Genomic DNA, 26,188 nt, shown 5'->3' on the forward strand with positions numbered 1-26,188 from the left:
AGATATCCCGTTCGATGAAACAAACACACCTAGCTATAATGAAATTACGAGAAAAAATACATTTTAAGATTTAAACTTTAGAAAAAGTTTTACAAAATCATAAACCTCGCATTATTTATAAATTAATTTTAAACTATAATTAAATTTTAAACAAAAACAAAATTATTATATATTATATTAATTAAACAAAATTGTAAACTAACACACGTAACTCGCAAAAACAAAACACACACAAAAATTCCTAACACACACACAAAACCAATAATCAAACAAACAAAATCAAACAAAAAAATGGCATCCTCGCGGAAGAACGCAAAATTCTCCACCAAAATCCAGTTCTATCTGAAGCACAGGGAGTCGCGGATACTGAAGCTGTGCAACGACACGCTCGGCCCAGTCCCGAACGATTCGCTGAGCAGGGCCATCTTCAAGCTGCTGTCGAAGCCCCAGGTGGACAACCGGCGGATCATACAGCTCCTCGCGGACAAGGTGGGTAACGATTTCGATGAGGAAATTTAACGGTCAATTTGAATGGTTGGAAACTCACCACGGCAATTTTGAACTCACCACCGCGCATTTACACACGCGGTTGACAGTTGAATCTGTAAGCATTCAAAATGGCCGTTAAATTGATGTTTTATGGATTTTGGATGAGATTTTCGAGATTTTGAAATATTGTTCAAATTCTCCCTCGCAGAAACGCTCCTCCACCAAATCGACTGCCTCGCACAGCACCCTGAAGATCAGCAGTAGCAGCAGCGCCCCTTCAGCAACGTCATCCACCACATCGTCCGCCGCAGCCAGCGCAGCCGCAGCGGCGTTATCAGCAGCCGTCGCAGCCGCCGCCTCGACACCGGCGCCTGCCACCAACGCCAGCAACGCCCCTGCCCCTGCCACCACCGACTACCAGAAGGACGTCGAGCGGTTTCGCGGCCGGATCATCTGCCAGGACAACACGTGCATCATCGACCCGGCGGCCTCTCCTAAGAACGACAACAATTCGAGCTCCTCGAATCCTCGCACACACTCGTTTCGAATTGTCTCGTTCAGCAAGGAGGGCGGAACGACCGCCGGAAGTAGCAGCAATGGGGGGGACAGTGGATCGACGACGTCTTCACCACCGCCGCCACCGGCACTGGACCCGAACTCGACGGCTGGGCCTGAACAGCAGAGCAGTCCTCAGAATCTGACCACGACCACGGGTGGTCTCAAGCCGATTCTGATGTGCTTCAGCTGCAAGCTCAGCTTCGGGACGTGCCGGTCGTTCATCGCTCACGCCAAGATGGAGCACAGCCTGGTGCTGAACGACTACGAGCGGATGCTGCTGGAGAAGAACTACAGCAGCGCCATCATCCAGACTGCGACGGAGAAGCAGTTTTACTTTCTGGTTCCTTTCGAGGAGAAGTCCTCAGCCAACAGCGCCAACAACGGTAGCAACAGTGGAAGCGTTAGCAGTAACGTTAGTATTAAGGAAGAGGAACGGTTCAAGGGAAGCAGTAGCAGTAGCGGTAGTAACGGGGCTCAACTGTCCCCGCAGCAGCAACAGCAACAACTTCCACCACAATCAGTAGTGCCAGCGCCCGAGAAGAGTCCAAACGCCTTTGACGCAGCCAGTTTCCCGAAGCTCACGCCCAGCAGTATGCTCTACGACATGGACAACAAGCTGCAGGCGAGCTGGAAACTGGCCGCGGAAAAGTACAGCAACGCTATGAACGAGGCCGCAGCCATGGCTGCGGCGCAGCAGGAGCAGGAAAAGAACGCAGCCGCTGCCGCGGCGGCCGCAGCCAGTGGGAAACTGCTGACGGATTTCCTCACCCAGCAGAAGATGTTCTCCGCGGCGGAGAACCTGTACAGCAAGCAGAACAAGTTCCTGGAGTTGATGAACTCGACGAATCCGCTGGCTGCGGTCGGAAACGACTCGCAAATGGCCGCCAAAAAGTACAATGCAATGGATCTGTACAAACAGCTGATGGCGGCCAACAACTTCCGGCCGGAACCGTTGGATTTGAAGGAGGAGCTGAAGGGCGGTGGGATCGACCAGCAACAGCCCCAGCAGCAGCAGCAGCCTCAGATTAGCGTGAAGAAGCTGGAGACTGACCCTTCGGCAGCGGCTGCGTTCCGGAACGCGAACAGCTTCGCGCCGAACATCTCGACGCGGAACTCGTGCAAGACGCTCAAGTGTCCCCAGTGCAACTGGCACTACAAGTACCAGGAAACGCTGGAGATTCACATGCGCGAGAAGCATCCGGACGGGGAGACGGCTTGCAGTTACTGTTTGGCCGGTCAGCAACATCCGCGGTTGGCGAGGGGAGAGTCCTACACCTGCGGGTACAAGCCGTACCGTTGCGACATTTGTAACTATTCGACCACTACCAAGGGCAACCTGTCGATTCACATGCAGAGCGACAAGCATTTGAACAACATGCAGGATCTCAACGGTATGATGGGTAAGGGTAATCCGGGGTTCCTGAATTTGGCAACCCTGCAGGCTACCGAAGCGAAGGTTAACACGTCTCGCAACCAGTACATGCAAGCGACATCGCCGATGTCGTTGTCCACGAAGATCGGACAGGTTCAGCAACAACAGCAGCAGCAGCAACAGGTACAACAGCCTCTTCAGCAAGCGAAGGAATCTCCCGGAAGTTACGACCAGCAAGCGGGTGGTAAGTCGTTCCTCAAGTGTGACATCTGCAACTACGGAACGAACAGTCCGCGGAACCTCCGGATCCACATGACCAGCGAAAAACATATCAGCAATCTGAACTCGCTCCAGTCTAGCTATGCCCAGCTGAAGAACCTCCAATCCATGCCGGACAACCTGGACTACCTGAGCGCGCTCAGTCTGAACGCCCTCAAAGCCCAAGAGCAGGATCCTTCGTTGAACCGCGTCGAAGACTACAGTGCCAACTCGCTCAAATCCCTCTCAATCCCTTCGTCCCCGTTCGCTCCGATCGACCCCACTACGGCCAGTACCGCCAACAGCGGCGCCCCCACCCCAGAGTCCCTCTTCCTGAACAACCCCTCGCCCTTCTCCGCCGGCAGTGAACCCGATCGCAGCAACGCCGCCGACTTCCACCAGCACCTCCACGCACAGCAGCAGGCGCACCACCACCAGCTGGACGAGGACAAGAACCCACTCCACTTCGAACCCCCGATCCGGGTGTCGCTCGATCCGACCTGCTACTACACCTGTCTGATCTGCACCGACTTCGACACCAACAACCTCGAGGAACTCAAGAAGCACGTCATCAAGGACCGACTCACGTCGAACATTGCAATGGATTCGATCGTGATCTCGGCCGCCACCGGCGAATGCATGCTCTGCTCCTTCCGTTCCTCGTCGGCCGACCTCGAGCGGCACCTCAAAACCGAAACCCACCTCAAACGGCTCGACCTGATGATCCACCTGCTCGAGGGTCGCGAAAAAGCCATCTCCAAGCTCAAATCCTTCACCGGGCCCGACCTCTTCAAGAAGCTGTCCCTCATCTTCCCACTGGCCGCCACGGCAGCCGCAGCAGCCGCCGCGGAGGAAGCGAAATTTCCGTACGAAGAAATGCCAAGCATTAGCGATATTTCGCGTTCGCCGCTAACGCTGCTGCTCGAGCCCAAAACCGAACTCGTCGAACGGGGGGACGGCTACAGCAACGGGCTCGACAGCACCGCCACCGACCCGGACAACGTGCAGATCAAGTGCAACTGCTGTAACTACTACACGACCTCGCTGGAGAAAATCGGCATCCACAGTCTGTCCGAGAAGCACATCTTCCGGCGGATCTGTTTCGACTACCTGCTGCTTATCTCCAGCGAGAAGAACGGCGCCGGCTCGGGCGGTTCGCTCAGTCCGCTGAACTTGCTGAAGGGAGAGGGTGAGTGTTGAGGTCGCCGCAGTTTTCGTCCGAATCCAAAACTTACCTCAATTTCATTTTGACAGATAACCGAGCGGGAAGATCGGGCAACGGGCAGCAGCTGCAGTTGACGTGCGTGCCGTGCGGGTTCAAGACGGACCACATCTACTACATGATCCACCACCTGAAGAAGAGCTGCAAGGTCGAGCAGAACATCAACCTGCTCGGGCTGAGGAACATCTTCAAGCTGACTCCGAAGGGTGAGTACCGGCAAACAAAGAGGTTGTGAATTAAAACGAATCTTTTCTGAACAAGTTTCATGAAATTACGAATCATAGTTTGTGACATAATTCAAGATATTTTAGTAAAAGCAATTTTTCAAATTTGGTATCGAAAAATTGTTCGTTGAGCAGCAATTTTGATCCAAACCTTGGATCTGACCTGCAAAAATTAAAAAAATATCAAATAAACCAACATTACCAAAATTATCAAAATTATCAAAATTATCAAAATTATCAAAATTATCAAAATTATCAAAATTATCAGAATTATCAAAATTATCAAAATTATAAAAATTATCAAAATGAACAAAATTATCAAAATTATCAAAATTATCAAAATTATCAAAATTATCAAAATTATCAAAATTATCAAAAGTATCAAAATTATCAAAATTATCACAATTATAAAAATTATCAAAATTATAAAAAAATTATGAAAATTATCAAAATTATAAAAATTATCAAAATTATAAAAAAAAATATGAAAATTATCAAAATTACCAAAATTATAAAAATTATCAAAATAATCAAAATAATCAAAATTATCAAAATTATCAAAATTATCAGAATTATCAAAATTATCAAAATTATCAAAATTATGAAAATTATCAAAATTATCAAAATTATCAAAATTATCAAAATTATCAAAATTCTCAAAATTATCAAAATTATCAAAATTATCGAAATTATCAAAATTATCAAAATTATCAAAATTATCAAATTATCAAATTATCAAAATTATCAAAATTATCAAAATTATCAAAATTAACAAAATTATTAAAATTATCAAAATTATCAAAATTATCAAAATTATCAAAATTATCAAAATTATCCAAATTATCAAAATTATCAAAATTATCAAAATGACCAAAATGACCAAAGTGACCAAATGACCTAAAAGACCGAAATGATCAAAATGACCCAAAAGACCGAAATGATCAAAATGACCAAAATGACTCAAATGACCAAAATGATCAAAATGGCCAAAATGATCAAAATGGCCAAAACGACCAAAACGACCAAAATGGCCAAAACAGCCAAAACGACCAAAACGGCCAAAACGACCAAAAAGATCAAAATGACCAAAACGGCCAAAATGACCAAAATGACCAAAGTGACCAAAATGACCAAAATTACCAAATGATCAAAATGACCAAAATGATAAAAATTACCAAAATGGCCAAAACTACCAAAACGACTGAAAAGACCAAAACGGCCAAAATTGCCAGAACGATCAAAACGGCCAAAATGACCAAAATTACCAAAATGACCAAAATGACCAAAATTACCAAAACGACCAAAACGATCAAAATGGCCAAAACGGCCAAAATTACCATAACGATCAAAACGACCAAAACGGCCAAAACGACAAAAAATACCAAAATTGCCGAAATGACTAAAAAGACCGATATGACCAAAATGGCCAAACGACCAAAACGGTCAAAACGACCAAACTGGCCAAAACGGTCAAAATTACCAAAACGATCAAAACGGCCAAAATAACCAAAAAGACCAAAACGACTTAAATGGCCAAAATTTCCAAAACGATCAAAACGACAAAAATTACCAAAGTGACCGAAACGACCAAAATTGCCAAAACGACCAAAATGACAAAAATTACCAAATGATCAAAATGACCAAAATGAAAAAAATGACCAAAATGGCTAAAACTACCAAAACGACCAAAACGACCGAAGCGACCAAAATGGCCAAAATTGTCAAAACGATCAAAACGGCCAAAATTACCAAAATTACCAAAATGACCAAAATGACCAAAACGACCAAAACGATCCAAATGGCCAAAACGGCCAAAATTACCAAAACGATCAAAACGACCAAAACGGCCAAAATTACCAAAATGACCAAAATTACCAAAATGACTCAAATGACCAAAGTGAAAAAATGACCGAAATGACCAAAATGACCAAAATGACCAAAATGATCGAAATGACCAAAATGACCAAAATGACCAAAATGACTCAAATGACCAATGTGACAAAAATGACCAAAACGGTCAAAACGAACAAAACGGCCAAAACGACCAACATGACCAAAATGACCAAAATGATCAAAATGGCCAATATGACCAAAATGACCAAAATAACCAAAACGGTCAAAACGACCAACACGACCAACACGACCAAAATTACCAAAATGATCAAAATGGCCAAAATGACCAAAAAGACCAAAACGGTCAAAACGAACAAAACGACCAAAACGACCAAAATACCCAAATAGCCAAAACGACCAAAATGACCAAAGTGACTAAAATTACCAAAATGACAAAAATGACCAAAGTGACCAAATGACGAAAACGGTCAAAACGATCAAAACGACCAAAATGTCCAAAATGACCAAAATGACCAAAATGACCAAAATGGCCAAAATAACCAAAATGACCAAAATCACCAAAATCACCAAAATGACCAAAATGACCAAAATAGCCAAAATGACCAAAATGACCAAAATGACCAAAATGACCAAAATGACCAAAATGACCAAAATGACCAAAATGACCAAAATGACCAAAATGACCAAAATGACCAAAATGACCAAAATGACCAAAATGACCAAAATGGCCCAAATGACCAAAATAACCAAAATGACCAAAATGACCAAAATGGCCAAAATGACCAAAATGACCAAAATTACCAAAATGACCAAAATTACCAAAATGACCAAAATGACCAAAATGACCAAAATGACCAAAATTACCAAAATGACCAAAATGGCCGAAATTATTAAAATGACTCAAATGACAGAAATGACCAAAATGACCAAAATGATCAAAATGACCAAAATGGCCGAAATTATTAAAATGACCAAAATGACCAAAATGACCAAAACGACCAAAATGACCAAAATGACCAAAATGACCAAAACGACCAAAATGACCAAAATGACCAAAATGACCAAAATGACCAAAATGACCAAAATGACCAAAATGACCAAAATGACCAAAATGGCCAAAATAACCAAAATGACCAAAATGACCAAAATGACCAAAATGACCAAAATGACCAAAATGACCAAAATGACCAAAATTACCAAAATTACCAAAATGACCAAAATGGCCGAAATTATTAAAATGACTCAAATGACAGAAATGACCAAAATGGCCAAAATGACCAAAATGACCAAAATGGCCAAAATGACCAAAATGACCAAAACGACCAAAATGACCAAAATGACCAAAATGACCAAAATTACCAAAATGACCAAAATGACCAAAATGACCAAAATGACCAAAATGACCAAAATGACCAAAATTACCAAAATGACCAAAATGGCCAAAATGACCAAAATGACCAAAATGACCAAAATGAAAATGACCAAATGACCAAATGACCAAAATGGCCAAATGACCAAATGACCAAAATGGCCAAAATGACCAAAATGACCAAAATTACCAAAATGACCAAAATGACCAAAACGACCAAAATGACCAAAATTACCAAAATTACCAAAATTACCAAAATTACCAAAATTACCAAAATTACCAAAATTACCAAAATGACCAAAATGACCAAAATGACCAAAATTACCAAAATGACCAAAATGACCAAATGACCAAAATGACCAAATGACCAAAATGACCAAATGACCAAATGACCAAAATGACCAAAATTACCAAAATGACCAAAATGACCAAAATGACCAAAATGACCAAAATGACCAAAATGACCAAAATGACCAAAATGACCAAAATGACCAAAATGACCAAAATGACCAAAATGACCAAAATGACCAAAATGACCAAAATGACCAAATGACCAAAATTACCAAAATTACAAAATGACTAAATGGCCAAAATGACCAAATGACCAAAATTACCAAAATGACCAAATGACTAAAATTACCAAATGACCAAAATGACTAAAATGACCAAAATGACCAAAATGACCAAAATGACCAAATAAAATGACCAAAATGACCAAAATGACCAAAATGACCAAAATGACCAAATTGACCAAAATGACCAAAATGACCAAAATGACCAAAATAGCCAAAATGACCAAAATGACCAAAATGACCAAAATGACCAAAATTACCAAAATGACCAAAATTACCAAAATGACCAAAATGGCCGAAATGACCAAAATGACCAAAATGGCCGAAATTATTAAAATTACTTAAATGACAGAAATGACCAAAATGGCCAAAATGACCAAAATGACCAAAATGACCAAAATGACCAAAATGACCAAAATGACCAAAATGACCAAAATGACCAAAACGACCAAAATGACCAAAATGACCAAAATGACCAAAATGACCAAAATGACCAAAATGACCAAAATGACCAAAATTACCAAAATTACCAAAATGACCAAAATGACCAAAATGACCAAATGCCAAAATGACCAAATGACCAAAATGACCAAAATGACCAAAATGACCAAAATTACCAAAATGACCAAAATGACCAAATGACCAAAATGACCAAAATGACCAAAATGACCAAAATGACCAAAATGACCAAAATGACCAAAATGACCAAAATGACCAAATGGCCGAAATGACCAAAATGACCAAATGGCCGAAATTATTAAAATGACTCAAATGACAGAAATGACCAAAATGGCAAAATGACCAAAATGACCAAAATGACCAAAATGACCAAAATGACCAAAATGACCAAAATGACCAAAATGACCAAAATGACCAAAATGACCAAAATGACCAAAATGACCAAATGACCAAAATGACCAAAATGACCAAATGACCAAAATTACCAAAATGACCAAAATGACCAAATGACCAAAATGACCAAAATGACCAAATGACCAAATGGCCAAAATGACCAAAATGACCAAAATTACCAAAATGACCAAAATGACCAAAATGACCAAAATGACCAAATGACCAAAATGACCAAATGACCAAAATGAAAATGACCAAATGACCAAAATGACCAAATGACCAAAATGACCAAATTGACCAAAATGACCAAAATGACCAAATGACCAAAATATGAAAATGACCAAAATGACCAAAATGACCAAAATGACCAAAATGACCAAAATGACCAAAATGACCAAAATTACCAAAATGACCAAAATGACCAAAATGACCAAAATGGCCGAAATGACCAAAATGACCAAAATGGCCGAAATTATTAAAATGACTCAAATGACAGAAATGACCAAAATGGCAAAAATGACCAAAATGACCAAAATGACCAAAATGACCAAAATGACCAAAACGACCAAAATGACCAAAATGACCAAAATGACCAAAATGACCAAAATGACCAAAATGACCAAAATGACCAAAATGACCAAAATGACCAAAATGACCAAAATGACCAAAATGGCCAAAATGACCAAAATGACCAAAATGGCCAAAATGACCAAAATGACCAAAATGGCCGAAATGACCAAAATGACCAAAATGGCCGAAATTATTAAAATGACTCAAATGACAGAAATGACCAAAATGGCAAAAATGACCAAAATGACCAAAATGACCAAAATGACCAAAATGACCAAAATGACCAAAATGACCAAAATGACCAAAATGACCAAAATGACCAAAATGACCAAAATGACCAAAATGACCAAAATGACCAAATTGACCAAAATGACCAAAATGACCAAAATGACCAAAATAGCCAAAATGACCAAAATGACCAAAATGACCAAAATGACCAAAATGACCAAAATGACAAAATGACCAAAATTACCAAAATGACCAAAATTACCAAAATGACCAAAATGACCAAAATGACCAAAATGGCCGAAATGACCAAAATGACCAAAATGGCCGAAATTATTAAAATGACTCAAATGACAGAAATGACCAAAATGGCAAAAATGACCAAAATGACCAAAATGACCAAAATGACCAAAATGACCAAAACGACCAAAATGACCAAAATGACCAAAATGGCCGAAATTATTAAAATGACTCAAATGACAGAAATGACCAAAATGGCAAAAATGACCAAAATGACCAAAATGACCAAAATGACCAAAATGACCAAAATGACCAAAATGACCAAAATGACCAAAATGACCAAATGACCAAATGACCAAAATGACCAAATGACCAAAATGACCAAAATGACCAAAATGACCAAAATGACCAAAATGACCAAAATTACCAAAATGACCAAAATTACCAAATGACCAAATGACCAAATGACCAAAATGGAAATGACCAAAATGACCAAAATGGCCGAAATTATTAAAATGACTCAAATGACAGAAATGACCAAAATGGCAAAATGACCAAAATGACCAAAATGACCAAATGACCAAAACCAAAATGACCAAAATGACCAAAATGACCAAAATGACCAAAATGACCAAAATGACCAAAATGACCAAAATGACCAAAATGACCAAATTGACCAAAATGACCAAAATGACCAAAATGACCAAAATAGCCAAAATGACCAAAATGACCAAAATGACCAAAATGACCAAAATGACCAAAATGACCAAAATGACCAAAATTACCAAAATGACCAAAATTACCAAAATGACCAAAATGACCAAAATGACCAAAATGGCCGAAATGACCAAAATGACCAAAATGGCCGAAATTATTAAAATTACTTAAATGACAGAAATGACCAAAATGGCCAAAATGACCAAAATGACCAAAATGGCCAAAATGACCAAAATGACCAAAATGACCAAAATGACCAAAATGACCAAAACGACCAAAATGACCAAAATGACCAAAATGACCAAAATGACCAAAATGACCAAAATGACCAAAATGACCAAAATTACCAAAATTACCAAATGAAAATGACAAAATGACCAAAATGGCCGAAATGACCAAAATGACCAAAATGGCCGAAATTATTAAAATTACTTAAATGACAGAAATGACCAAAATGGCCAAAATGACCAAAATGACCAAAATGGCCAAAATGACCAAAATGACCAAAATGACCAAAATGACCAAAATGACCAAAATGACCAAAACGACCAAAATGACCAAAATGACCAAAATGACCAAAATGACCAAAATGACCAAAATGACCAAAATGACCAAATTGACCAAAATGACCAAAATGACCAAAATGACCAAAATAGCCAAAATGACCAAAATGACCAAAATGACCAAAATGACCAAAATGACCAAAATGACCAAAATGACCAAAATTACCAAAATGACCAAAATTACCAAAATGACCAAAATGACCAAAATGACCAAAATGGCCGAAATGACCAAAATGACCAAAATGGCCGAAATTATTAAAATTACTTAAATGACAGAAATGACCAAAATGGCCAAAATGACCAAAATGACCAAAATGGCCAAAATGACCAAAATGACCAAAATGACCAAATTGACCAAAATGACCAAAATGACCAAAATGACCAAAATAGCCAAAATGACCAAAATGACCAAAATGACCAAAATGACCAAAATGACCAAAATGACCAAAATGACCAAAATTACCAAAATGACCAAAATTACCAAAATGACCAAAATGACCAAAATGACCAAAATGGCCGAAATGACCAAAATGACCAAAATGGCCGAAATTATTAAAATTACTTAAATGACAGAAATGACCAAAATGGCCAAAATGACCAAAATGACCAAAATGGCCAAAATGACCAAAATGACCAAAATGACCAAAATGACCAAAATGACCAAAATAACCAAAACGACCAAAATGACCAAAATGACCAAAATGACCAAAATGACCAAAATGACCAAAATGACCAAAATGACCAAAATTACCAAAATTACCAAAATGACCAAAATGACCAAAATGACCAAAATGGCCAAAATGACCAAAATGACCAAAATGGCCAAAATGACCAAAATGACCAAAATTACCAAAATGACCAAAATGACCAAAATGACCAAAATGACCAAAATGACCAAAATGACCAAAATGACCAAAATGACCAAAATTACCAAAATGACCAAAATGACCAAAATGACCAAAATGGCCGAAATGACCAAAATGACCAAAATGGCCGAAATTATTAAAATGACTCAAATGACAGAAATGACCAAAATGGCAAAAATGACCAAAATGACCAAAATGACCAAAATGACCAAAATGACCAAAACGACCAAAATGACCAAAATGACCAAAATGGCCGAAATTATTAAAATGACTCAAATGACAGAAATGACCAAAATGGCAAAATGACCAAAATGACCAAAATGACCAAAATGACCAAAATGACCAAAACCAAATGACCAAAATGACCAAAATGACCAAAATGACAAAATGACCAAATGACCAAATGACCAAAATGACCAAAATGACCAAAATGACCAAATGACCAAAATTACCAAAATTACCAAAATGACCAAAATTACCAAAATGACCAAAATGACTAAATGACCAAAATGGCGAAATGACCAAAATGACCAAAATGGCCGAAATTATTAAAATGACTCAAATGACAGAAATGACCAAAATGGCAAAATGACCAAAATGACCAAATGACCAAAATGACCAAATGACCAAAATGACCAAAATGACCAAAATGACCAAAATGACCAAAATGACCAAAATGACCAAAATGACCAAAATGACCAAAATGACCAAAATGACCAAAATGACCAAAATGACCAAATTGACCAAAATGACCAAAATGACCAAAATGACCAAAATAGCCAAAATGACCAAAATGACCAAAATGACCAAAATGACCAAAATGACCAAAATGACCAAAATGACCAAAATTACCAAAATGACCAAAATTACCAAAATGACCAAAATGACCAAAATGACCAAAATGGCCGAAATGACCAAAATGACCAAAATGGCCGAAATTATTAAAATGACTCAAATGACAGAAATGACCAAAATGGCAAAAATGACCAAAATGACCAAAATGACCAAAATGACCAAAATGACCAAAACGACCAAAATGACCAAAATGACCAAAATGACCAAAATGACCAAAATGACCAAAATGACCAAAATGACCAAAATGACCAAAATGACCAAAATGACCAAAATGACCAAAATGACCAAAATGACCAAAATGGCCAAAATGACCAAAATGACCAAAATGACCAAAATGACCAAAATGACCAAAATGACCAAAATTACCAAAATGACCAAAATGACCAAAATGACCAAAATGGCCAAAATGACCAAAATGACCAAAATGGCCAAAATGACCAAAATGACCAAAATTACCAAAATGACCAAAATGACCAAAATGACCAAAATGACCAAAATGACCAAAATGACCAAAATGACCAAAATGACCAAAATGACCAAAATGACCAAAATGACCAAATTGACCAAAATGACCAAAATGACCAAAATGACCAAAATAGCCAAAATGACCAAAATGACCAAAATGACCAAAATGACCAAAATGACCAAAATGACCAAAATGACCAAAATGACCAAAATGACCAAAATTACCAAAATGACCAAAATGACCAAAATGACCAAAATGACCAAAATGACCAAAATGACCAAATGACCAAATGACCAAAATGGCCAAATGACCAAAATGACCAAAATGGCCAAATGACCAAATGACCAAAATGGCCGAAATGACCAAAATGACAAAATGGCCGAAATTATTAAAATGACTCAAATGACAGAAATGACCAAAATGGCAAAATGACCAAAATGACCAAATGACCAAAATGACCAAAATGACCAAAATGACCAAAATGACCAAATGACCAAAATGACCAAAATGACCAAAATGACCAAAATGACCAAAATGACCAAATTGACCAAAATGACCAAAATGACCAAAATGACCAAAATAGCCAAAATGACCAAAATGACCAAAATGACCAAAATGACCAAAATGACCAAAATGACCAAAATGACCAAAATTACCAAAATGACCAAAATTACCAAAATGACCAAAATGACCAAAATGACCAAAATGGCCGAAATGACCAAAATGACCAAAATGGCCGAAATTATTAAAATGACTCAAATGACAGAAATGACCAAAATGGCAAAAATGACCAAAATGACCAAAATGACCAAAATGACCAAAATGACCAAAACGACCAAAATGACCAAAATGACCAAAATGGCCGAAATTATTAAAATGACTCAAATGACAGAAATGACCAAAATGGCAAAAATGACCAAAATGACCAAAATGACCAAAATGACCAAAATGACCAAAACGACCAAAATGACCAAAATGACCAAAATGACCAAAATGACCAAAATGACCAAAATGACCAAAATGACCAAAATGACCAAAATGACCAAAATGACCAAAATGACCAAAATTACCAAAATTACCAAAATGACCAAAATTACCAAAATGACCAAAATGACCAAAATGACCAAAATGGCCGAAATGACCAAAATGACCAAAATGGCCGAAATTATTAAAATGACTCAAATGACAGAAATGACCAAAATGGCAAAAATGACCAAAATGACCAAAATGACCAAAATGACCAAAATGACCAAAATGACCAAAATGACCAAAATGACCAAAATGACCAAAATGACCAAAATGACCAAAATGACCAAAATGACCAAAATGACCAAAATGACCAAAATGACCAAAATGACCAAATTGACCAAAATGACCAAAATGGCCGAAATTATTAAAATGACTCAAATGACAGAAATGACCAAAATGACCAAAATGATCAAAATGACCAAAATGGCCGAAATTATTAAAATGACTCAAATGACAGAAATGACCAAAATTACCAAAATGTTGAATAGATATCGGATGCAACTTACTTCACTTGTTTTTTTTTCCTTTTTAAATCAAAATAAATTATTGTTTATTTACAATTTTTAAAAGGGATTAATCATAATTTTTAGAAGGTTCAAAAATGTGATGAACCTTCTGGCAACAACTGCCAGCATTTAGTCGTCACCTAAACCTTGTTTGCTATCCCTGCGCATAATCTCGCAGCACCCTTCGCTGCTATCTGGCAGCCATTTTCATTCAGTTCAATGCTAATACATTCATGCTTGCAGTACAATATGCTCTCCCTTCCCTTTGCCTCCGCTCTCTCTCTCCTCACTGCCAGCATACTCTCCGCTCACCGCTCTTCAACCCCCTCTGTCCGGATCCCGATCATCATATTCGTCATCGTTATTGTGTCTTCTTCATAATTTCATTTCATTTCTCTTCTCCTCTTCTTCTTCTTTTCCCTTTGCCTGCCTTATGGTCTCGCCTCTTCTATCCAGTTCCCATTCAAATAGTTCTCTTCTGCCTCTTCGTTTCGACGAGCCAAGCCAACAACGCACATTCCTGCTCCTTTTGTTTACTTTTGTAGCAAAAGCCCGAGCCGAGGGCCCTCTTTTTCGGTTCGTTCGTTCGTCTGTTAATTCGGGCTTTAGGATGATGGGTTCGAACTGGCTTGCACCTTCGGCAGGCGTTTAGTTACCAGCAAGATTTAGGATAGTCAAGAGAGAGATAAAAAACGAATTCAAGGTTTCGCCTTTTTTTGTTTGAGGAGTAAAAGTTATCAAAATTCAAATAATTCTGGATGACACGACTGGATTACGAGGCGCTAAGTGAGTTAAAAGTGGATACATGTTAAGTTTTAACTTAAATCTAGTGAAATTACCAATTTTCTAAGAAAAAACTACTTAACAATTGTCGAAAAAATTCCACGCAATTGAAGCACCCCTTCGTAACGAGCCACATCCGATTCAATAATTGTGTGATGATTCGAGTTTAAAAAAAGAAAATGGAGAACGAATTCACACCCTTGGCGCGCGCACACACAAACTCATCAGCGCACACACAGTTATACACATCCATCGCCAATGAGTCACGGGAAATTGGAAATTAATCTAATTTAAGCCCGCGATTTTGCGCGCCACCCTTTTCTTTAATTGCAAACGGCGGTTTTTTCGAACCGGTTTCCGTTTCAAAAGGGCAACAAGTAGGCTGATTCATCGTGAGTGAGAGAGTGAAAATCACGTGGAGCCTGTGCCCACCCCTCGATCGCAGCAGTCTGCTCAGAAGAGAGAGAAAGTGGGGAGCACGAGCGGTGGCTTTTGTTTTTGTTTTGGCGCTTCTTTTGTTTTAGTGCGCGCGGCTCTCTCGCGAGCGAAAGCGAAGGAAGAGATCAAATTTTAGGGGTTGCTGCGACGACGACGACGCGCGTCGATTGGGCGGCGTCGCGTGCTGGGAGATTTGGATGAGAGGGGAGAGATTTGGCGAAGGAAGATACGTTTTAAATGTTTTTAGAAATTATTATTTTTTATGATGTCGATGAGTAGTTTAAGGATATGTATTTATAAAAAAACTGTTCACAAGTATTCAGGTGGCATCATATTTTGTCATCAACTTAGAAGATCTGGTCACCAAACTATGGCCACTTAAGTGATATTTATGTATCTGTAAACTTGATTAAACTCTTGTTCGATTCCATCTCTCGAACCGTCGTTGTTAATAATTTTGAACGACTTTTTGAAAGAGCCAAAAACAATTCAATAAAACTACTTTTTAAGGTGTGATTAAGCCATTGTACCAAAAAAAAAATAATGGAATCCATAATAAATTTTCACCTGTTGTTTTTGGCTTATTCAGTGTAGCCAGGTCAAAATTAAAAAAAAAACTAGCCAAGTGCCGAAAAAAACAGGACAAATCTGGCTAAGGAATTTTACCAAAATTTATTCAAAATTAGAGGTGGGCAAAACCGCTCTTTTTTAGGAGCCACTCATTTTTGTTCGCTCATTAAAAAGAGCCGCTCTTTTGAACGGATCTTTCGCGCTTTTTCAAAATATGGATGGAAAGGTTTTTTTTAAAGAACTGGACTTTTATAAATTATTTCAGAAGATGCCCTGGAAAATCATAGGTCTTGGTGGTCTCTATGTCAAGATTTTTACTCAAACCAAAACAGTAATTGAATGGCATCGAAACTTAAATCTAAGATGCTGGAAAAATTGCTGTTATTTTTAAAAATGTGTTTATTTCTGCAAGAATTGAACTAATGCTGATATTTTATTTGTAGAAAGTATTCTGAAAATGTTTTCTACATTCTGATTTATTCGATAAAGTTTAAATCGGACAAAAGGATTAATTTTTTCCAAAATCTCTAAACTATTTAGTAAATTTTTGGTAATATTTGACAAATGATGCAATTTGAAATGCTCAAATTTGTATTCCGGTAATACTTTAATGTATAATCAATTATGGAGTTGTTTTTGAAAAGGTCATATAAAAATATAAAAAGATAATAGCTTATTGGTCCTTTAAGAAAAAACTCTGGAATTGTACAATGTAAAGTTTTTTTTCATGTTGTTTTTCTAAATAAGATAACCATTTACTTTTGGGATTAATTTTTATAAGCATTGAAATACTTGAAATTACATTTTCAATTCCCAAAAACAAATTTAATACTACATTTTTTTAAATTCTATAAATCATACTTATTACAAAATCATGCCATCTTGAAACGGTTCATTCAAAAGACCGGAGTTCATAAAAGAACCGCGGTTATGGTTTTGGAGTTGCTTTTTTAATCTTTAATTCTAATACAACAGAAAATAGCTTGATTCGTACCATATAAATGTAATTCAAAAGCTCAAAAAGATCCTTGAAATGGCTTTTTAATCCATTCAGGGTGTTTTCTAAATCTATTTTAGGACGCTGCAATTTTTTTTAAAAGTCAAGGTAATTATTAGAATCTTTATGATAAACGTTCAGAAAACTTGTCAAATTATGTATTTTATATGTCATTTACTTATCGCAATGTGCAAAATTAGACAAAAATCAATTTTGTTATAGATTACAAATTGCTAAACATTTTGAAAGCTTGGTTTTAGCTATGTTTTTGTATATTTGGGATTTTTTAAAAATTAAAATTATAAAACCTAATTAAAATATAATATTATCAAGAATCAATAAATTATTACATTTTTGTAGCTGATACAATCGAAAATTTAACAGTTTGTTGATTGTTTTAAGAGGGTATTATAGGATGTTTATGAAAAAATATCCTCAAACAAGCATTAACCAGCTGCATGGATACAAAACATGTTTTAAAATCCAAAATAGACTTAATATTACTGTTGTAAGCTAGTAAATTTCTTCATGAAATATTACGTCCTTTCAAGCATTGGAAAGATGAGAAAATTTCCTATTAGACACTTTTGAAAAAAAGCCTTGACTATTTTTTTCCTAAAGGTTGCTCAGAAAACACACCGTGCTCTTTTAATAAATTAATCAAAAATCAAAATTTTCAACCATTTTTAAAACTTTGAAAAAGTTTGTGAAGTTTCAGAACATATCTTAACCAGTTAAATACAACTAGAAATTCAGCAAATCACCACAAAAACTGAAAGTTGCGTCTTTCAATTACGAAAATTTTGGTACCCAAACATGCATAGGTCGTCGCTGAAATTTTAATGTTATCGCAGTTTTAGTGAAAAAAGTTAATTTTTTGCCGTTTTCGTCATTTTCCGGTTTTTTCGCGCGGCGCGTCGGTGAACACGGATTTTATTTTTAAAATATCATATCTCGGAATCCTGTAAATGAACTCCTCCCATTTTTTAGTATGTTACGTAAAAATGTCCGGGGAATCCGATAAAAATTTTTCCAGACATAGACTCTTTGGTCCAGACACCGTCAAAACGGCATTATAATGTTACATACGCCCTTTTCATGTGTTATCCTAGATTTTTGAAATTTCTTATTATCTTCTTATTATTTTTAAAAGGCTAACTTATCACCTTTCATTTGCGTATAAGACAATTGAAATCGGTTGAAATGGCGAGGAGTTATGGTTTTTCGAAAAAAAGTGGTTTTTGCGAAAATCGACGAAAATAGCCATTTTTCAGACCATCCTAACACGGCTAAGGTCACCCTAATGGCCAAACAAAAAAATACGGGTCTAATTATTTCGGCCAGGGAACCCCCAGACAAAATTTGAGCCCGATCCGAGCACTTTTGTTTTTTCCATGCTGTTTGCGTGGGGAATTGGGTACTAAAGCCCTATGTCAATTGGGTCCTAAAATGAAGCTTAGATTGCTGATATTATTGTTTACAGCGATAAAGCTTATTTTTCTGATATAATGACCCTTTGTACGACTACAAAGAGTTTAAAATGGATTTTTAAATCAATTTTGAAAAATTAACCTCGCGACAGAAAAGTTCCTACTTGACAGCTCGTTCCAAGGGGACCATAGTTGATCCATCGAAAAAATGTTGTCTTGTCATTATTTTTTTTGCATAAAAATGAAAAAAAAAGTGATCAGAAAAGGTTTTTGATCGTGTTTTTTACCGTTGTACATAAAAATTGACAAAAGGCTTTAGTACCCAATTATGTACAACAATAACAAAAAACACGATTAAAAACCATTTCTGATCACTTTTTTTTCATTTTAATGCAAAAAAAAAATATTGACAAGACAACTTTTTTTCGATGGATCAACTATGGTTCCCTTGGAACGAGCTGTCAAATAGGACCTTTTCTGTCAAGAAGGGCCGCGAAGTTAATTTTCAAAAATTGAATTAAAAATCAATTTTGAATCCTTTAAGGTCGTTCGAAGGGTCATTGTACTCAGAAAAATAAGCTTTATCGTTGTGAACAATAATATCACAAATTTAAGCTTAATTTTAGGACCCAATGGCTGAATTTTAAAATTCCGAGAAGATAAACATAAAACTAGATTTTTTATTCCTCTGGAAAATAAAAATCTTAGTTCAAATTGACAGCATAGGGTAACGGTGCACTAGACTTAGATAATGTAACATTAGTTGATTTATACGAAAATTCATTCTTGTAATCATGAACAGCTTTCATGAGTGAGTTTGGGAATCGAAAAAAGAGTTCACGAGGGAACAGATTTGATTTTTCTTGTTATCAATAGATATTTTAAGTTCTTCGACAAACTTAAATAATTTTCAATACGCTAACAGAAATCGAACTTTTTTTTTCGTCAGGCGCCGATTCCCAAGATGCAATGGACTCGGCATCGGCGGCCATCGGAGACAACAACCACGGCACCGGTTCCGCCGTCAGTGCGCTGTGCAGCATCCTGCAGGAGAAGAAACCCTGGAACGGGGAAAACTGCAACGGCAACAGGAACAATAATAACAATAACAACAACAATGGCAGTGGAAACAGCTCGGCGGGTGGTGGATCCGGTGGAACCGGTGCCGACGGTGGGGCGGGCTGCAAGGATCGCTGCCTGGTGTGCAGCGTGTGCAACAACTTCTCGTCGAAGAAGATCAACGTGATGCAGCACCTGCTGGCGAACCACAACGTCGGCAACGAGCTGCTGGCGCAGGACTTTCCCAACCTGAACGTGCCGTCGGCGATCCAGAAGAAACCGTTCGACTACCTGCGGACGCTGACGGAGGCGCGCAGTGCCCAGAACCTGCGGCTGATCGAGAAGGTCACCTTCATGAACGACACGTTCGCTCTGAAGGAGAACTGCAACGATCTGAAGCACGGGAATTTGGCGGAGATTCTCGAGAGCGTGATTGGTGATGGGAAGGGGGAGGGGGAGGGTGGGGATGGGGGGAAGCTGGAGAAGAACCAGGTGCAGACGGTTTCGTGTCCGCTGTGCCCGGAGACGTTCCTGGATCAGGTGAACGTGGAGACGCACGTAATTCGCGTGCACAACATCAAGATGGAAGGCTTGAACCGACTGCTGAAGCTGGTTGATACCTCGCAATTTCTTAAGACCACCAAACAACAGCAGCTTGGCAGTCCGGACAAGTCGCCGCCGCCGAAGAAGGAAGGCTCGCCCTCGCCCGAGATCAAATGTTCCTTCTGTAAGGTCTGCTTCGACTCGATGGTAGACCTGAAGATACACTGCAACGAAAGCAATCACTTCAAACGTAACGCCGAATCGGAGGATCTCGCGTGCTTCCTGAACGACTGCAAGGACGCATTCGACAACCTCACCGATTTGCACCAGCACTTTAAGGCGAACCACCTGAACTTCCTGATCTCGGAGAACCACACGTACAAGTACCGCTGCAAGCTGTGCCCGTTCGCGTTCAAGACGCACGAGAAGCTGAACCGGCATCTGTTCTACCACTCGCTGCGGGAGTCGACCAAGTGCTTCTACTGCGATGCCCACTTCAAGAACATCAACTCGCTGACGGCTCACATCACGGAGAAGCACCCGCAAGAGTCGCAAGCGCAAAAGGGCGAAGCGAACCCGCAGGACGCCAGCTCGATACTGTTCTTTAAGGATTTGAAGCGCAAGATGATGAACAGCGGAAGCAACAACAAGAACGGCATGAGTCCCAAGTCGGATCGTAGCCAGACGCGGGACAGCGCCGACGAGGATCGGCTGAGTGAAAAGTCCATGAGCAGCAAGAGCAGCTTGTACTACGACAAGAGTCTGGACGGTTCGATGGACGGGGGTGGGAAGTTCTCGTGCAGCGACTGTCGGTTCAGCTTTACCGACTCGGCAGCGCTGGAACGACACGCAACTACGGTGTTCCACATGCCGAAGGAGAAGGACTGCAAGGGGGTGGGTGGAGGAGGTGGTGGGGGAGGGACGGATGGAATCGGTGGTCTCGCCAACAAGCAGCAACTGTTCTACGACATCAAGTCGGAGAAGTTTACGAATCCGAATCGGCCGTTCAAGTGCACCATCTGCATGGAGAGCTTCACGCAGAAGAACATCTTGCTGGTGCACTACAACAGCGTGTCGCATCTTAACAAGCTGAAGAAGGTCAAGTCGGAGAAGCAGCCACCGTTCCCGTTCTCGTTTGATGGAGGAGATGCGTGCGAGCACGGGGAGAAGCAAGACTTTAAGAACATTGGCTTGCCAATGTTTGGGGAGGGCGGTGTGGGCGGAGTAGGAGAGAAGCGGAAAGACATGGATGAGAAGGAGACTGCCCGGAAGAAGTTCAAGTGTGACATCTGCAACGTGGCGTACACCCAGGGAAGCACGCTGGACATCCACATGAGGAGTGTGCTGCATCAGACGCGAGCCTGTCGACTGCAGGAGCGAAGCATGTTTGGGAACGTTGGAGGAGTTGTTGGGGAGAAGAAGCCGTCGGACTTTCCGCTCATCAAAACGATACCGGAAAGTCACGAGTCGCCAAACTTTATCGACGATACTCCGATGCGTAAGATCAAATCTCCGGCGGAGCAGCCGCAGATGCCACCTCAGCAACAACAGCAGCAGTCTCCCCAACAACCGGTTCAGCTTCCGCAGCAACCTCCGCCGATGCTGAACCCGATGCTGGGAGCACTTGGGATGGGAGCGGCTCAGCTCGGAGGCATCGACAAGCCGGAAATCGTCCTCTGCGAGTGCTGCTTCCAGGTGTTCCCGAACAAGGCAACGCTGGAAAATCATCTGGAACTCAGTCCGGAGTGTTTCGCGCTGAAGAAAAAGATGCTCGAGAGCAACGCCATGCCGGAGAACTTTGCCGACAACTTCCAGCAGCAAGCGCTGAACGAACTCGCCAAGGTGAACGCTATGCCAGGGTTCGACCTCAATCCGGAAGCCCTCCTCGGGAAGACCCCATTCCCGATGGATCCGACAGCGAACCTGATGGCGGATCCCAACTTCCTGAAAAACGCATCGCTTCTCCAGTTTGCGACCGACCCGAACAACAAACTCGGTCCGAACGCCCTCAACGTACTGAACTTTATGCACTTCCACCACCTGATGTCGCTAAGCTACTTGAACCTCGCACCGCAGCTCAACTTTGGCGGAGTTCCGCCCAAAGGGCAAGACATCAACGCCAAAACCGACCTGGAGAAGATCATCCCGGTGGACAAAACCAAACTGCCCCAGGTCAACCTACCGCAGAATCTCAACGGCAAGTCTCCACTCGATCTGAACATGATGCAGCACGCCATGGACGGCAAAATGCTGCCCCAACCGCCGCAACAACAACCGTGCACCCAGAAACGGGCCCGTACTCGCATCACCGACGATCAGCTGCGCATTCTGCGGTCCCACTTTGACATCAACAACTCGCCAAGCGAGGAAAGCATCCAGGAGATGTCGCTGAAGGCGAACCTCCCGCCGAAGGTGGTCAAGCACTGGTTCCGGAACACGCTGTTCAAGGAACGCCAACGCTCCAAGGACAGTCCGTACAACTTTAGCATTCCGCCGTCCACGAAGCTGAACGTCGAGGAGTACGAGCGCACCGGCGAGACCAAGGTGACCGACCTGGACGCGTCGTTCAAGTCGAACGACTCGCAGGAAACCTCGCAGAACTCGGCCGACTTGAAGATGAACGAGATGAAGCAGAATTTTAGCAAGTCGTTGATCGAATCCTTGTCCAAGCACCAGGCTAGCCAGGAGCTGGGAAACTTTCAACTAAATAAGAATCTCTTCCCGGACAACTTCAACGCCGACTTCCAGGTCCAGCACGAGCAGGCCCAGTCCCAGCTGCAGGCCAACGTGGCAAGCTTCTTCCAGCAGCAGGCTTCCGATCTCAGCAAGGAACTCATGTCGAACAAGAAGAAAAAGATCAAGTCCGAATCGTCGAACGAGTCGCCGATTCCGGCCGATCTGCAGATCGATTCGACCACCTCGAGTCCGCTGCCGATGCGTCCGCCGAGTGCCATCTCGCTGAAGAAGCACATGGAGAGCAACCGTCAGCTGGGTGGAACTCCGGGCCTGCTGGACGACATGAAGATTCCGAGCCCGATCGATAGTCCGGTCATTTCACCTCCCGGCTCGATCACCGGTGGCATGATCTCGCAAATGGGCGGCCAGAACCAGTCGATCACGTGTTCCAACGGCAAGCGGGCGAACCGGACGCGCTTCACTGACTACCAGATCAAGGTGCTGCAGGAGTTCTTCGAGAACAACTCGTACCCAAAGGACAGCGATCTGGAGTATCTGAGCAAGCTGCTGATGCTCTCGCCCAGAGTGATCGTCGTTTGGTTCCAGGTGAGTACGCTAGTGGCCACCAGCTGTCGCTAGAACTGGTAAGGAGACACGTTTGACATTGTTCTCTTCTTTTCCCTAGAACGCCCGCCAGAAGCAGCGCAAGATCTACGAGAACCAGCCGAACCCGACGTTCGAGGCGGACGACAAGAAGGCCATCAACATCAACTACACCTGCAAGAAGTGCAACCTGGTGTTCCAGCGGTACTACGAGCTGATCCGCCACCAGAAGAACCACTGCTTCAAGGAGGAGAGCAACAAGCGCAGCGCCAAGGCCCAGCTGGCGGCCGCCCAGATTGCGCACTCCTTCACCAGCGGCAGCGAAGACTCCGACTCCAGCATGGACGTCAGCCGGCGGGAATTTCAACCACGGGAAAATGACTGCCCCTTCTAGGACGATCCCGCCGTTTTAGTTCAGCGCCCCTTTGCGCACCTTTTCTATCACCCCTTTGACCAGTGACTTTTATTTTAGAGAAGCGTGCTTCATTTCAGATAAACAATGCAAAAGAGCCGTTGTAGGTTTGTAAAAAAATAGCGTATCTTGCTCATACACTCTTTGTTTACAAACCCACTACAGCATTTTTGCATTGTTTTTCTAGAATTTGACAGTTTGTGAATGACTGTTTTCACCTCAATGTTGACGGACATTGAATTCAAGGTCAAACAACATCGAGGTAACGTAACGTCACTCACGAACTGTCAAACTTAAGCGCAAGTAGTACCAGTGCAGCCAGTTTTCCTTTATTTCGCCCCTTTCTCAGGATTTAGTTGTAGCATTCCCTACATTTCCCCAGTGATTTTTAAACATTCCAGTAAAATCTTATGTTTTTTTAGTAAAATAGCGCTGGCGCAATTACTTTCGCCCCTTCCTTCGGTTCCAAAATTTCCTAACCTATACAAAAAAAATCAAAAACATTCCTCCTAACCTTACTATTAGCGAACAAATTATTTACAAAAAAAAAAACACTTCCACACACTCAAATCTCGCAAACAAAACGGTGAAAAACTTTTAAGTTTTCCTCTGAAATTTTTAGGAAGAGAAGCATATTTTTTGATATACACAAAAAACGCAAATGAAAAGAGAGAGAAACAATTCCCCGCATCAAATGTAATGTGAAAGTTCCTAAACGAAACAAAACAAAAAAATCAACTAAAAGCAACAAGCAAGAAGAATAGTAAGAAACACACACATACACTGTTTGTAACTTATTTGCCATAAATCGTGAAACAATGCATGAACGTGAACGCGCGTGAAGAGAGAGAGCGCAGACGCAAACAGGAGAGAACAATCGAAACAGCAACAACATTCAGCTAGAGAGCCTGGATCTTATTAGAGAACGGACATCTCAAACCAAAAGTACCAATCGAAGCACGAGAACTGTCAAACGGAGGTACCAAACGAGCATAAGACAAAGGATTTTGCTCGATTGGTACCTCCGTTTGACAGTTCTCGTGCTTCGATTGGTACTTTTGGTTTAAGATGTCCGTTCTCTAATAAGATCCAGGCTCTCTACATTCAGCGACTGCTAAGCCTAGTGAAAGAGAGTGAGAAAGAGCGCGCGATAGATAATTATATTGTTTTTTGTCAGTCTTTTTTGTATTATTGAAGAATTTTATTGAAAGATGAGAGAGAGAGACAGAAGACAGAGCAGAGTTAAACATTATAGCAGGCGATCCAAACAACATCATGGAGATTGTTATCGAAAAAAAAAACACTAAAAACAAACGTGAACGTGGCTTGCTTCGATCCGAAATGTCCCGCCGAAAGAGTTGCTATAAAATTATGACCTGCGGAAATAACAACGCGTTTGGTATTCCGAGAATGCTGAATGATTTTCACATGCCTCAAATCACGCCATGCTGCGTTATCCCATCGGCATTATTGAAATATTTTCAAACGTCATCGCTGTGAAACGTAAACAAAGTTACGCGACAGTCGGTCAGCCGCCATTATGGCAAAGTTGCAGCGCGCTGATTATTTTACTAACAGCCAACGAAAGTGCATTGAGAAGATTATTTTGAGCAGTTACATAAATGACGTAAAAAGATTTATCCACGCACGTGGTCTTGTTTTGTATACATGACGAGAAAGTTGATAACAAAGCTCTCACTATTATAGCATCGTCATCAGAGACGTTCTGTTGCTTTTTTAGAAGAGCTAATTTTGCATGTTGTTATTTTAAGGTGAAGTATTCTATTATGGGCTTATGTTATTGTTGATGTATTTTGCTATAAATGCTGTCAAACTGTCATTTAGCATTTTATAGCACTTAAAATAAACC

The 26,188-nt window shown here is 40.5% G+C and overlaps 1 protein-coding gene across 1 annotated transcript; it reads left to right on the forward strand.

Moving 5' to 3' along the window:
* Window positions 1-228: 228 nt before the first annotated feature.
* On the forward strand, window positions 229-24,974 carry LOC6052786 (zinc finger protein 2). The gene is made up of 5 exons (XM_038255936.1): window positions 229-489; window positions 698-3,866; window positions 3,932-4,105; window positions 19,975-23,909; window positions 23,989-24,974. The coding sequence occupies exons 1-5, from the start codon at window positions 292-294 to the stop codon at window positions 24,298-24,300; spliced, it is 7,788 nt and encodes a 2,595-aa protein (XP_038111864.1). The 5' UTR covers window positions 229-291; the 3' UTR covers window positions 24,301-24,974.
* Window positions 24,975-26,188: the final 1,214 nt, after the last annotated feature.

The sequence above is a fragment of the Culex quinquefasciatus genome, chromosome 1 (assembly GCF_015732765.1).
Source record: "Culex quinquefasciatus strain JHB chromosome 1, VPISU_Cqui_1.0_pri_paternal, whole genome shotgun sequence".
NCBI classification, from domain to species: domain Eukaryota; kingdom Metazoa; phylum Arthropoda; class Insecta; order Diptera; family Culicidae; genus Culex; species Culex quinquefasciatus.